Here is a 15,559-nt window from a genome sequence, read left to right as displayed (position 1 = left end):
GCTAGTGGGTAACAGACGTCTCCGAAAACGTCGGAGCGCTTTTGAAAATATGTGGTGTCTTGATAAACTGAGCAGATATTTGAGGTTTACACAGCTACATTCTCGCCTGAAAATATGTTAAACGTTTATTTTGTGACCCAGAAAGAATAATAAGAGTAATATTAAAACTAAGTAGCTGCCGCCATTGTTGGAAACTGCGCTGAGCCGCGCTGTGAATTCTGGGACACAGCTTCTTCTTCTTCTTCTTCGGGGTTTAACGGCAGCTGGCATCCTTGTACATGCAGTGCTGCCATCTTCTGTTTCAGTCCGTTATTACACTCTTAAATCCTACTACTTATTCCTGCGTCTTTCAGGATCTTACAAAGCTTCAAACGATGCGTCGACTATTAAATCAGTCGTCGACGATTTTGATAGTCGACGTAATCGTGACTAGTCGACTAATCGTGGCAGCCCTAGTTTGCAGACAAGTCGGTGCCGTCTATGCAAACTAAAGGCGACGGACGTGCAACCATCAAAGCAAAAACCAATGAGCGACATACAGCGGTCCCTAGCTGTCACGCGGTTCACCTTCCACGGCCTCGCTGCTTCGCTGATTTTTTTTTGTGCAATTTTGCATGCTTTTTTTTTTTTTTTTTAACAGCGCATTGTGTTCTGCGTCCTGATTGGCTGCAGACCATTGTCAAAATCTCACGCCGTGTCTCCTGTACAGTACAGAATGCGTTCAGCTTGTCAAATTTACATAAATCTTCCATCACCAGCAGCGTGACTCTTTAGTGCTGCACTGTACGTTTGTAGGTTTTCTCCCCAACAAACACAACAATGCAGACGAAACGTTTTGCACCGTCAAAGGCTCCTGCAGTAGCACCCGAAGGGCAGAGGAAGATGCTAACCATCGCACAAAAAGTTGGACTTCTGGACAGGCTAAAGGAAGGTAGAAGTTACCGTATTTTCCAGATTATAAGGCGCATTAAGCGAAACAAAACAGTCAGATAAGTCAAACTTTACTCAACTCATTCTTCTTGCTTCCTCTACTTCTGTACCATTGATTCATTGAATTCTCTGGCAGCTGCTCTGTTCGATGCTCTGGACCTGAAAACAGGGTTCGATCTTTGGCTTCATTCTATAATCCTGGACTTATTTTTCTACGAAGGTTTGAACTTTGAGAGTTTAAACACGAGATAAAGTGTGAAAATGTTCGTGCCTGTCTGAGAAAAGTGTATAAAGTGTGTAGTGACGGGTTTGACAGCTTTAAAACAAATATAGTAATTGTAAAAAAATAAAGTTGGCTACTTCGCGGATTTCAGCTATCGTTATTTTAAGAACGTAACACCCGCGATAAACGAGGGACTGCTGTATGCTTACATTTCTCCTTAACAACCAGTGGTTGCCAGGCAGTTGCCGACTCGTCTCGATGCTTGTGTGACCGAGCGTTAGGAGGATTACTGTAAGAACTTCGGGGGTTTGCATGCCAAAGAAGCCGATAGAAGAGCTTCGTGTAAAAATGTTACATGGTGACACGTCTGAACCCCTAACAAGGGATTTAAAGGGGCTGAGGAGCGTTCAGTGCGAGTTGGATTTTATAACTTTATAAAGCTTTACATGCACAAAATGCCACAGAAATCAAAATTCAAAAAGGATAATAATAATAAAGTGGTTTAGATTACGAGAGCATTAGAAAGAGGAAGGCTGCTGAGCAGCTGACTGTGATGACTTGCAGCTTTTAGTGTGTATACTACTTAATGGCGGCCGTCCAGACCCTTGAAAGTGACTATAAACAACATTATCTTAGATGAAAACAGTTTTATGTTGAGTCCTTTTACGCCGTCTCCTCACTTCTAATGGCCGATATTTTGGCTGAAGGCAAACACGTGCAACTCACCTTACACTCTCCATTTACACACACGTCCAGAGAGTCGTCTCGGCACGGTGTGCCATCCACCACAGCGGGAGAGCGCTCGGTGTAGAAGTTGTATCCTTCTGCGAGGCAGTTGAGAGAGCAGGGCTTCACCCCACCTGGATATCCAAACAGATGGCATCAGTTTATTACTGAGATGATATTCGAGGACATTTTTAAATAAATCCCCCAAACTGGTGATTCTGACTGCAGAATAACAGGTGCTAAATAGGCCTCCTGTGGGCTTTTTCTCCCATCTTACCTACTGATAGTACAAATGCTCGTCTGATTTAGCCACTCTGACACAACTCTAACCAGTGTGAATGTGGGATAATATGGAAATGAGGGTAAAAGCATCGCATCCTGACAGGGCTGCAGACAGAACAGGCAGACTGAGAGAGAAAAGAGTGGAACGGTACAAGTACAACCAAAGTACAAGCAGCTGAATCTAATTACATCTCTGCTTTTGTGGATATGCACATACGGACGCAAAACTAGCTCAATGAATGCATATAAACACACACGCAGTCTACATGCTTCCTGCTGAGGGACCTCTTAACGAATCTGAGAGAGATTTCTGTTGGGAATCGACATTAGCATCCACAGCAATTACATGGAAAAGCCAATCAGCTGAAGTAACGCGTTATATGGGACATTTCTTAAAGTATTGATGCTGTAAAATGAATTTTGGGGGCAAAACAGAGCGATAAACACAAATGTGCACATGCATGTGTAATATTTATTATGCAAACATACCAACATACTTAAATCTAAGTATGTTGTGGATGCACACGCACACACAGCATTGCTAAAGGTCTTCTCCTGCCAGGTGGCATATACTGTATCATTCATTAATCTGTGCACTTTGCCAGCTGCTCCACTATTTGAGTGACTGTCGACATCAGCTTGGCGTGCGTTTGTTTGTGCTGGCAGCGCTAAAGCAGGTACAGCGCTGGGCCGCAGAGAGAGAACGAAAGAGAGTTGGAGAGTTTGTGCTGGCAGAGCTCGCAGACAATAAAGCGGTCCGACAGCGGAAAACTACAATTCCCATGGTGCCTCGCTTTGGCAGAGCAATCACAGCAATCACTGCAGCAGCAGGGTGTGTGTGTGTGTGTGTGTGTTATAACCTGCAGGGTTTGGTGTATGGAGAGTGAAAGTGGAATGTGAAGGCTGTTGGACCGAGAACAGTAACGGAGAGCAGCTTGACAAAATGCTTATATGGAGAGAGGCTTTTTAACGAACTGTCCTTGGCTGTCTGCGCCGAGAGAGAAAGGCTGCCTCTGTTCTCCGTGTCGGAAACAGAACTCGGAGACGGCTTGCATTATGGCGAGCTGAATAAACCAAGAGGAGGGGAGTCGTCTATGGGGGGGGGGGCAATGACAGAGAAAGAATAAGGGAAAGTGAAGCAGTCGCCACCGAGCGTGACGTTATAAGGAAAAGGCTAAAATGAGCATTTGAGGACAGAGGAGTGATCTGGCCTCAGCGCAGGGCAGAGACGATGGCAACGCTCCTATTTTAACAGCTGCAAGGGATTTCCATTGTAAAATCAGCTGACTTGATGAAAGGAGCACTTGTTGCCTGGAGTTGGAATCGGATGGCTGACCATCTCTGTAACCCATTATGTTACTGGAGGGCCAGATTAAAGGCAGTTATGTCGCTGAAACTATTTATCTTTCACGTCCAGGTTCAGCGTCTAGTGCTCATCAGGAGCGAGGAATTCCTGCAAGGCATTGTGGGATGCATGGCTCTCTGCAGCCAGCATCTGCAGGCCAGACAGGGGCGAGTCTGCAGCAGCAGAAGCTTCGATTCACGTTTTGCTCTCTCTCCACGCATGCACGCACGCGACAGTCTTTACCCTCGTCTCCTCTTTTCCTCTCTTGGCTCGCGTCCTTCTCACCTTCATCTCACCTGTACTGCCCTTTTATTCTATCCTGATATCACAATTCTACGCGCTCAAGACACAAACCGCGGTCCAACTGTTTAAGCAATGAAACAAGGAGAGCAGGACTGACATCTCATGGAAAACTTTCCTTTAAGCCACATTTTTAAAGGTAAACATGATTTTAACGAGCTTATAATCACTCTGCAGATATTGCATGTAACCCATATGATTCAGCTTATCCAGTAATCACTGTGTTCTTGCTGTTCAACACAGGAGAGCATTGTGTAAAGATGTGGATGGACTGATATTTTAGGTAAGTAGTGGAGTAAAGAAGTAACTGAATTATGATGCGACCTTAACCTTGGATTTTACTTTAATCTATGTTGAATTCATTTTATTTTATTTCTATAGCACCAAATCACGATGGCTCTGGCCTCGACGTGCTTTGTGAAGTAGACACAATAACACAGAGAAAACCCCAGAAGTCAGATGCCGCCCCCCCTTTGAGCAAGCACTCGGCGACAGTGGGAAGGAAGAACTCTGTGTTAAAAGGAAGAAACCTCTGGCAGAACCAGGTTAGGGAGGGACTGGTTGGAAGAGAGCCAGAGATTCAGAAGAACTAATAGATCAGGGGTGTCGAACTCCAGGCCTCGAGGGCCGGTGTCCTGCAGGGTTTAGATCCCACCCTGGGTCAGCACACCTGAATCAAATGATGAGTTCATTACCAGGCCTCTGGAGAACTCCAAGACATGTTGAGGAGGTCATTTATCCGTTTAAATCAGCTGTGTTGGATCAAGGACACATCTAAAACCTGGAGGACACTGGCCCTCGAGGCCTGGAGTAGGGCTGGGCTATATCATACCGTTCAGGTAATACCGGTGTAATGTTGGGCAATGATAAGAAAATGAAATATGGCGATAGAACGTGGGTAAAACGCGCATGCGCAATCCTCCACCATTTGACCTTAGAACTGAAGAAGCTTCTCGGATGAGAGGTGAAACGTCTTCAAGTAACTTAAAGAAGTCCAGACGCTTTTCTTTGCAAGCTCCTTTGACTACGATGACCTGGATGACTGAGAACCTTCACAGACACATGCGCAGTGCCTTTGTTTACATACGCACATGGCGGCGACGCAGAATGAGAAGAGCGAAAGCGGATCGTTGAATGAAACAGATGAACCAGAACTGGTTTGTAAAATGCTGCAGCTTCACTGGTGTGGAACTGGTTTAGCTTTCGTCCGTCAGATACACAACAAAGCACTATTTTTGGTAGCGCATGCTAGCGGGCCGTCGTTATTACCGCGTTGTTTGGAAAATACGGCACACTTAAAATCAATCCTTTGATTTTTCTTAAAATCGACAGAGCCCCTTATAATCCCGTGAGCCTTATGTATGAACTCTGGTTGTGTTTACTGACCTCGAAACGAGTTTATGTACACGGCGCTCAAAAATCTGTTAAATGTTTCAGTACGAATTTGCTAAGCTACGAAGCCGCACCGCTCGATGGATTGTCGGAGCAGTACGGCTATCGTAGGCGGAGCCTCGCGGAGTGATACGTACTGTGCTTCAACATAATGTTACCGTACTGTGTGTGTATAAGCTCTTTTTAGGTTTTGTGGATGTTATACATGGTTATGCTGAGGATATGTCGGCCAGTTTCCACTGAAAATGCCTTTTGGTTAAACTGTCAGCGAGGAATTTGCATTTGCACTGCAAATTTTTTATATAACTTTAATGCACATAAAAAGCTGCTTGTGTAAGTGCAAAATACATTGTTGGTTTTTTTTTTTTTTTGCACTAATAAAGTTGAGGAGTTGTAAAGTATTTTGTCTAGTGTCAATTATATCGTCAGTTATATCGTTATCGCAAATTTTCAAATGTATATCGTGATAAATATTTTTGGTCATATCGCCCTGCAAGCTCGAGAGACTCAGTAAATGGAAAATGGACTGGTTCTTATGTACTACCGCTACCTGAGCACTCTAATTGCTTTATACAGCTAGCCGTATTCACCCTCATTCATTCAAGCACTTTTTTCTATGCCTTTTCTGCATAGGTGCTTTCTGTGTAACATTCACACACATTCATACTCTGATGGATCCATCAGAGAAAAACTGGGGTTAGTGTCTTGCCCAGAGATATCTGCTAACCTTCTGATTAGTGGATATGTTCATTATTTTACCTGCAAAGCACCACTGACTAACCTGGTCTGGTCACACCTGATGGTCTGGGAAACGTCTGCTAGCTCACATTAAACTCGTGCATGCACACAAACCCAAGAGAGACGAGCACTACTCACTCACCTCCTCTGTAAGGCTTCCAGGTGTAAAATTTTCCCCGAAAGGGGATGCTATCGAAGTTGGAACACTGAATCTCTCGGAAATCCCGAGAGCCTGCGGGGCAGTCCTGTAACATACACGTGTGCACGCAGTTTTATACGTGCAAGCAGAGGTCTATGCAGCGACCACATAAAACACATTCATTCAAACCATATTCCTCTTCTTGATTATAGTGGTTTGACTAGTTGATGAGAGCAATAATGATGATGATGATGATGAAGAGCCGTAATACTCACATCTATATTGCAGGACCTGAAGCGTTTTCTCTCTCCTAGGCAATATTTCCCACCAATAGTTGGCCTGCAGTGAGACAAAGAGATCCGACGTCCATCACGTAGCACACAGCACTGACTTTTAGCATTCCCGGCCTTTGTGTTTAAATTCACTGTCACTGCATTATTGTTTGTTCACAAACAGAGCTGCCGTCTGCCATTTTCACATGACTGTTGGTGTTAAACCGTAAACAAATTCAAAGAGAACGAAGCCAAAACAAAGATGCAAAATGACGCTTAAAACGACACAGGAGAGTGTCGGGCTCAGATTTGGGTCAATCCATTTTCAGTTTAATCAGTTCAAGAACAGGCATCTGGCATCTGCGATTCAAAAGGTCACTTTGTGATCATCCCCACTCCGCTGCTGCCTGCAAGAACATCTTGGATTATGTGTTATCTACCACAAATTCTTTAACATGGCGAGATTTTGGATGGAAGAATTTAATTAGATTCTTCATCACACCAAAGCAGAAATCCAAAATAAGTGGTTCAGGCGCTTCATGCTGGAGGGAGTGCGGGGAGGTCGCTGCAGGTTGCTTCCATGTCTTCTGGTCATGCCCTAAACTGAAGACCTTTTGGGAGGAGATTAAACAAATGGTGATGGATGTGCTGGAAGTAACACTGGACTTCTCCTTTAGTACCATGTACCTTGGGAATATCCCTGAGGATATAAATAACAGAGACTCATACTTACTGAAAATAATTATGGTTGCATGCAAAAAGGCAATTACTAAGTGTTGGTTACAGACAAGCCCCCCCACACGGAAGCTGGTCATAGACATTATTAACACAATTCATCATATGGAACTGATTACCCTCTCACTGCGGCTACAGAAGGAGAAAGGAGAGAGACTTTGGGAACGATGGGATCGTTATACGTCAAGAGACTAGAAACCGATACCTCTGTGATGCAGAGGGACAGCTGCGAATTTGTTTGAATGGAACATGCACCTGTGTAATATGTAATATGTGTAAGTAAAACAAGGCGTTGTGTATTTTGGAATATGTGAACATATGTGAATGTGTTGGTTTCCCTTGCCCTCTCTAGTTCTGTATGTAAAATAAGATGAAAATCAATAAAGAGAAAGTGTTAAAAAAGAACATCTTGGATTAAATGATAGGACTGATGTTTTCAGCGTGTTTGAGTTTGAAGAAGCAGCATTTAATGGCTCATTTTCTTCTGCCCTATGGCTTTGGATTTAATGTAACCAGTAGTGAATAAATACCAGTTTGGAAAACTAAAAACATATAATGAAAAGATCCTATTGCAATTCAAACATCGATTACCAGGCTTCCACTTGCACACATGGGTGGGCTGGCTGTGTCCATCCTGATCTGTGTGTTTTGGATGTTGGGCTATAATCTGGAGATCCTCTGGACTGAAACAACAGCTCTTATAATATATGAATACTTACCATCTCATATGGTCATTTAACTGCAACCACAGAAGCTCCACCCACCTGCTATGCAAGCTTTCCTTTTATGAGGGGCAGCCAATGAGAAGCTACAAGGCTTATTACTGAGGATGAACCGAGACGCCACCCGGAGTAAGTAAGTAAGATAAATATGGTTCATCTTCTGAATCACACTGAGCTGCTTTAGTAAAGTTCAATAATAAAAACATGCAGGACGCGTTGGCTAAGATCAGGTGAGCTAAATCCATACCTGGGGCTGTCGCAGTGTCTGACAGAAGAGGAGACGCCACCTCCACATGTCCTGCTGCACTCCTCCCAGGGAGACCACAGACCCCAGCCTCCATCCACACCCTGTGGGCGAGTCCCGTACGCTACGCACACCCTCTTGTAGCACCACTGCACAGTTGCAGATACGTGTAAGTATAGCAATTATCATATATAGTTATAGTTATATTTTATTTATTTATTTATATAGCACATTTAAGTACAACAGGAGCGTTGACCAAAGTGCTGCACAAGAATACAACATACCTACTAAAATAACTTAGATGTATTGATAGCAAACACCAAATGTGAATTAACAAATAACTCTCATGCTGTATTAAAAGCCAGCTTAGGCGCTACGACTGCAAACGCTCGATCGCCTCTATGAGCCTCGACCTTGGTACGGCTAAAAGCAAAAGATCACTTGATCTAAGAGATCTAAGGGGGTATAAGGCTGCAAGAGGTCAGAGAAATACCCGGGAGCCTGTCCATCCAGGGCTTTGTAAGGCAACAATAACATTTTTAAATTAATTCTGGACAGGACATGTGCAGCAACATCAGGCCTCGGCATATACGCTCTAATCTCAAAGAGAAAACAAAAGAAACACAAGTGACTCACAAACCTACAAACGCATGTTTACTGAGATGATATTTTTTAAATTTGTAATCGTACAGATATTTTCCTCTCATCAAAACAAATTAACAGCCTGATGACGCGCTGCTTCTTTATTCTCGTGAACACTCGGCTCTGACTTGCAGCCATATTTGGACTTTGTTTTGCTTTACTGCTTTACGCCCTAATTAAAACAAAAGAGCATCATTACCCCTTTCTCTATGGTGTTGGTCTGACAGATGGTTCCCTCTGCAGCGGGAATGCTGGTTGTGATACAACGGTTGCTCTTACTCATGCACCAAAGTTCACTGCAGACTTCCTGTGTGTGTGAATGGAAGAGAGTAAAAAGAAAAAAACATTTGAGACGGCGAGACGTGCGATAAAAGAAAAGAAAGCATAAAGCGAGACAACCTGACGGTCAAAACCCAGACGTGAGAGCAGATGTGTGTCTTGTTCACCTTCCTCTCTTCTCCCTCTGTAGCAGTGCCTGCAACACCTGGCGGTGGGGGTTATGTTTTACTGTGTACACGTGCTCTGACCGCGTAGCATCAATAATAATGAGTCTATAAAGCAGTTTGCTGTTCCAGATGTCCGCTCACTCGGAACCCGGCTCCGTAAAACTTGACCGTGCAATAAAGTGGACGCAAGATAAAGTGGATGCTATTAAGCGAAGGTACGATGTTTCACATCACAGATTTGTAAGGAGGGAGTGAGCCGTGAGATAATAACAGCTGAAAGGCGCCTGCGAATGGACGCACGGTGAAAGAAAGTGAGGCTCGTTTTTTAAACAACACCAGTCCACAAGGATTAGCTGACTGAAAGGCTGGCAGAGGGAGAAAGTGTGTGTGGGTGTTATGGTGGGCACCACATGTGGGATGTGGAGAAGTTTTGCTCTACAGATGGTCCCTGGGTTTTGTTCTCAGATTCTGGATACTCGTCTCTCGGTCTTATTATTCTGCTGTTTAAGGTTCTGGTTTTTGTGTTTGTTGGATTTCGAGAGTTCCCGTTGTGCTTTCCTGCACTCGTTGGCTCTGGGTTTGAGGCTGTTTGTTTATACGATGCACTGGTTTTTAGTTTGTCTTGGTTTATTATAGCTGACTGTATTAATAATGGTTTCCCGTGTATTTGTTTACGCTCCGGCGCCTCTGCGTTCCCCTGTTACGTGCTAGTGTTCATACCCGTGTCTTTAGGATTGTCCTGTTTTACTTTGAAGGGTTTATTTGTTCAGTTCTGCTTCCTGTCCGTCTCCCCTGATTCACCTGATTGTTTTCACCTGTAGTTTTCCTGCGTACAGGCTGGTGTGTCCCACGGGTGCTAACCTGTTCATTTCTCCAAAAGTTGATTCTGTTCATCTGGACGAAGCGTTTTGTGGGAGAAACGTTTCGTCATCATCCAGGTGACGTCTTCAGTCTCAGCTGACTGCAGGTTTCAACCTGATAAACAGGACATTTGCATAATGACTGAAACCAGCCCACTGAGGGAACAATGGGCTGGAGGTCAGTTCCTTAATCTTAATTATGCAAAACCTGTTTATTTCCATTGAGATTTAAGTTTCTTTGTGGATTTTATTGGTTTTGTTTGTGGACTTTTGATCCCACTGGGACTTTTGTGTTTCTTGGATTATTCTTCAGCTATTAAAGCTTCCTTTGTTTGTATCCTATGCTTCCTGTGCCACATGTTGGATCCTCTCCAGCTTTAAACTCTGCACATATAACTGTGCCAACCAAGGTGTTCGAGGCACTGCATACACCACAAGGGCGGAAACTTAAAAGGGCCTAAAAACAAAAAGTGTGCTGCGTGTGTGTTATTGATGACCGAATGCACTGCAACAAACTGCTCCTTTCTGCCTCTCGATGGGTCTCCTGCTGCATTCATGATTGTCTATAACAGCAGGGATACTTAAGACAGGTTAAATACTATCACTAACGCAGCATGAAAGTGCAATTATATGGATGCCTGTTTACGCCACTTTTGCAGAGTTGAAAAAATTTTGGGTCGTTACGTTGAACTTTACATCGAGTACCAACTCGACTACCCCCAAAGGGCAATTCTAAAACTTAGACGTTTTATGCTGATGTTATATGAAAATCTGTCCATGCCGCTTATCCAGGGTCGCGGGGACAGCGCCCTGAGCAGAGCCCGGACCTCCTCCAGCTTATCCGGGGAAAGTCCGAGATGTTCCCAGGCCAGCCAAGAGATATAACCTCTCCAGCTTGGTGTAGTGTCTAGTGTAGTATATTCATCTTCCTGTGTCATTGTAAAGACATTTCCTAATTTGTTTGACTCTGACCTTTGACCTTAGCGTGTTACATACCATAATGGTGTATTTAATTATGTTTACTCATATGGTTGGAGCAGAATAGGCTGAACTCTCCAAGCTGGAAAACCTTTAAGGTGTAGTCGTGCAGTGTGAGTTGTTTATGGCATCATTGTGATGTCACAGGGCGTCTTATTGAAAAAAAGTGGGTTGTACAGCTCTCTGTGTGTCCTTTCACATCATTTATTTTTCAAGGTCAACTTTGACCTTGGGCGCTAACAATGAAGGTCAAAGCCAACCTCGGTACTCATGTCACGGTATATCGTCAAGTCTGAAGACCACCCATAACAAATTGGAGGTAATGTAAAGTTTTTCAACACACTAACATGAAATCTTTTTTCTCTCCAGTGGCAGAAACAATAAAAGCGACAGACATCGCTTAAAAGTTTCTCCGTGGATCTTTTCAGAAAATATACTGTAAGAAAAAAATATGAATATTGACAAATTCTGTAAAAGTTGAGCAAAAGATAAGTGAAAATATACCCACCGCGTATTTGCACTGTCGAGACCTGACGCCGTACTGAAAGCGGCACTGTTCGTCCGCATCGTAGGCCTGACCTGGCGCTGTGGTGGGGTACACAAACTCCTGCTTTGGCGGGACGTTGTTCAGGCAGGAGCCCATACCTGAGCTACAGGTGCAAACGAGGAGACAGAAAGAAAAAACACTAAACGGGCTGCGGTAAGTTTTCCTGCTCCGTCTGCGACTCGGATGTTTCTCTGACCATCAGACATTTTACACCAGTCTTCGTGAGACCGTTCCTTCCTCAACCCTCACATTTACAAATTAGTTACGCCGCTGCAGATAATCTGACTCACTCCAGGAAGCTGGTGATGTAATCCCGGCTGCAGGCGGACCAGATGAACGGATTTGTCTTCATGGTGATGTGGTCAGCCATCAGCTTGGCAGTCTCCTGGCTGCGGGGCCCGCAGGCGTTCCCCATGCCGTCATGGTTCATCCCAAACCTAAAGCCCGTGATGATACAGTGACAACACTTTGAGGCCATGTGGACGGTAATAATCCCTGCAGCAGCGACGGGGACAGTGGAAAAAAGATCACTGCTGATAACCGAGAGGGATCTAAAGAACAGACATATGAAAGATTACGGTCCACAGCTGTCAGACACGTCCACCTTCCATCTATCAAAAAAATCCCACCAGATGTTTCATTAGTATCATCTTAGGACAGCGGTCTCATCTCAAGGAGAACCTGGTACCCTGGTGGTGTTGTTGTTTTATTGGACATCAAGTCTGGGACTGATTTACACCTCATAAAGGCACATCTGTACGGCTTTAAAGGGGCTTAACGTCTTAACTCGCGTGTTTTTATGTTTGAATAACAACAAAACGGCCAATTTTGTGTCACATGGGGTCAAGTTCAGAGCTGCCATTCTGATTAGGTTACTTTTATAATCAATTTCTAAGGAAATTTGTGAGGATTTGTTACTCTAGTATTAAACGCTTTCGCCTGGAAAAAGAAAACACGCCTTTTGTCAAGTCAAAGATTTTACACATCAAGATGTGATTAAAGAAATATCATCAGAACAACCCCAGACGTATGAACGGATTTTGACATTTTACATAACAACAAACTAAAAGCTGAAATTCAGAAGCAGCGTGAGAAAAACTAAGCACGCCTCTCGATTCAGAAGCTTGCCGAAGCTTTAGCAGCGATAACTTATTATTGTTTTCTGTGACTCTACCGAGTATCTCGCATCATTACAGCGTTTGACTTTTTTCATGCAAAGTTCTCTTAAAGTCTCCCCAATCTTACTCTGACTGGGCCGTCGCAGTACTCGATTACTTTGTTTTCTTAGGCGTTCCCCACATGGAAAAGATAAATCGTATAAAGTTTGTATCTGTCTTGTGTGAAACTTGAATGAAAAGCATACAAGAGTGAAAACAGATACAAGATCCCTTGAAAAATTATATAAATGAAACTTTTATGTTTTGGATACTAAAACAATATATGAAAGTAATGAGAAAGTGGCCACTTTCACGAGTAAATCATATAAGTTTTTACTATTTCTTTTCCATATGGGTCTGCTGTAGATCTGCTGCTGTGTTCGGTATAATCGTCCTGATTCATGAACCAATGATGACTTCAGAAGACGAGTTCATGGTTTACTCAATGACTGTAAGGAGCCTCTGGCAGCTGAGCATTACAGTCAAACATCTCCACTCTGGTCTGTTCAAAGGACTTTGCTCTTAAAGTCTTGCCGCCTGTTCAGATGTGACTTTGCAAACTTAAGCCGTGCTGCCGTCTTCTTTTGGCGAGAAGAGGCTTTGTGCTGGCAACCCTTCCAAACAGGCTTTTTCAACTGGATTGTACTGAACTTTCACATTTAGCATGCTTACTGAGGCCTGTGGAGTCTGGTATCGAGCTCTCGGGGTTTTTGACTGACAACTGTCATGAATGTTTTTCACGTTCTTGGAAATCACCCTGTGAATCCTCATTGCTGATGTCTGCAGACCAGCAAACTGACAAAACTTCTGCTTCTTTGGAGGCGCTCACAGTTGCTGACGATCAGTTCATCAAGTGCTACTTACACATAGTCAGGGTTGGTTTTTTGTTAAACGAATAATGGCATGGTGTAATATGTCATGACTTATTGTTCATCGTAGATCATATTTACCTCATTTTCTCAGGATGTCCTGATACATAAAAGGCGACACTTCCTCGTACTCCTAACGGCGGGCATATTTTCATTCCTGAGGTTTCTTTCGGCAAAGAATTTTTGAATTATTCTTGAAAATAAGATAAGTAAATAATAAGATTAATCAGCAAAGTCAGTACGCTTGCATGCTGAAGATCTTTGCAATTTATGCACAAAATTTTACAATGCAATGTTTGAATCTCTAAGATTTCACAAAAATGTAATTAATTGTTTGCTTTGCAGTATTTGATTAACAGCCGTAACCTCAGAGTCACGCACAAGAAGCAAAGGAGTCCATGGCAGGCAGCGATATCACGCTCAGTAGCTGCGTTTGTTCTCAAAACGTTCCACCTCCCTGCAGAGTCATTCGTGTTTGGTCCCTTCATGTGTGCACGCTCATGTGTGCACGCTCATGTGTGCACGCTCATGTGTGCACCCTCATGTGTGCACGCTCATGTGTGCATATATATACATTAATTAGTCATGTTGACAAGGTACCCTCAGGGTTTGAGTGCTTTAAAAAACAAAGACCTGTGTTAACCATTAGGAAAGCAGAACCCTGATGGATCCAACATCTGCACGAATACTTCTCGATGCTATTTTCATACACAAATGAACGGGACGGTGAATTGCTGAAGGATACAACAGTAACAGATGTTGAGACAGAACTCCCGCTCGTGAGCTGATTTCACTGGGATGCAAAGGAACGACGTTCAGCGTTCTTACTGATGGATTTGACTCGTGATGTTCGAGACTGCCCAGCAGAAGATCAGAAACACCCCGAAGGGACATTTCATGTTTCAGGAAGGACAACCAGGTCTAGTTCACGGATCACAGATTGTGCGTCTTTTTTATTTAAAGAACAGATGTTTGTCATCACGTGTGAAGCATTCATCCGTGGCCTCGGTGCTCGATTTCTAAAAGAAACACTTGTGGATTTTGACCCCGTTTCCGGAGGTTTATAACACAACCCCCAACGCATACTTTGAAACAAGGCTGACACTTTTATACGGCATTTTCGTGGGATGGTGGTTGAAAGACATTTCAGCATCGCTATAAATCAATTAGTTTAAATCCCAGACAGCTTCAAACCCATGTTTAAGTCTGGTTTCACGGACAGCTGCGATGGATCTACTCATCGAGTTGGCAGCCGGTTTAATATTTGCAAAGGCCGTATATTCTGGAAACGACGCTGCCGTCTGTGGCCAGCAGCATCGAAACTGAAGGAATATTTGTAATTCTTCTGCTGTCTGACACCTCGAGCTCTCCAACGCTTCTGCCTCTGTGGCGAAGATGAATTTGTCCTGGAATTCACAAACTTGCAGGATTTTCCTATCATTTGACAGATTTTTATCGAGCCAGAGTAATTATATTAGAAATACAAGTAAACGATGTTGCACAGCGATGAGATGATATCAAACAGAAGTCTCTTTTTTTGTGCAACATCTGCAAATGTGTCCAGGAAATTAAAAATGAGAGCGTGCGTGCGTTTGTTACTCACGTGTGTCCAATCTCATGGGCGATAGTGAAGGCCGTCCCCAGGCCGATGTCCTCGTTGATGCTGCAGCTCCTCTCTGGCTCACACATCCCTCCTACTGGAGCCAGACCTGCAGAAATGCACTCTATGAATATAAAAAACAACTCTACTCTGAAGCAAGCACACGAACCGAATGAGAATCCCAACTGAGAGAAAGGATGATGTTCCCAGCAGCCGCAGCTCACTATTTTGCCAAATCGGCTTTTAGTAAAGCGTGCATTGTTATCAGTAAACATGCAGAGTGTAAAAGTACACAGATGCACATCATTTGCATCGCACTCTCTTGAGCATGTAAGAATTTTAAACATGCATGCACACTTTTTTTAACGTCAAACCTGCAACTCTTTGGAAAGTAAGAGCACACTGGGTGGGA

At 43.6% G+C, this 15,559-nt stretch overlaps 1 protein-coding gene and 1 long non-coding RNA gene across 2 annotated transcripts in view; one reads left to right on the top strand and one right to left on the bottom strand.

Moving 5' to 3' along the window:
* adamts10 (ADAM metallopeptidase with thrombospondin type 1 motif, 10) overlaps positions 1 to 15,559 on the bottom strand; it is a 54,799-nt gene that overhangs the window by 16,847 nt on the left and 22,393 nt on the right. Inside the window, exons 10-17 of the mRNA XM_084910212.1 lie at positions 15,151 to 15,256; positions 11,812 to 11,958; positions 11,483 to 11,624; positions 8,890 to 8,997; positions 8,052 to 8,197; positions 6,351 to 6,414; positions 6,079 to 6,181; positions 1,880 to 2,013 (exon numbers count right to left, since the gene is read on the bottom strand). Coding sequence (XP_084766338.1) covers positions 1,880 to 2,013; positions 6,079 to 6,181; positions 6,351 to 6,414; positions 8,052 to 8,197; positions 8,890 to 8,997; positions 11,483 to 11,624; positions 11,812 to 11,958; positions 15,151 to 15,256 — 950 coding nt within the window. The remainder of the gene's footprint in view (positions 1 to 1,879; positions 2,014 to 6,078; positions 6,182 to 6,350; positions 6,415 to 8,051; positions 8,198 to 8,889; positions 8,998 to 11,482; positions 11,625 to 11,811; positions 11,959 to 15,150; positions 15,257 to 15,559) is intronic.
* Positions 2,007 to 6,091, top strand: LOC146368988 (uncharacterized). Its single transcript, XR_014797362.1, has 3 exons — positions 2,007 to 3,945; positions 4,050 to 4,089; positions 4,188 to 6,091. It is a non-coding gene; the product is annotated as an uncharacterized LOC146368988 (long non-coding RNA).

The sequence above is a fragment of the Perissodus microlepis genome, chromosome 17, assembly GCF_051167445.1.
Source record: "Perissodus microlepis isolate ML-2025 ecotype Zambia chromosome 17, ASM5116744v1, whole genome shotgun sequence".
In the NCBI taxonomy this organism is placed as follows: domain Eukaryota; kingdom Metazoa; phylum Chordata; class Actinopteri; order Cichliformes; family Cichlidae; genus Perissodus; species Perissodus microlepis.
Note: the sequence above shows the minus strand (reverse complement) of the source record. Positions and strands in the feature narration are given on the sequence as shown.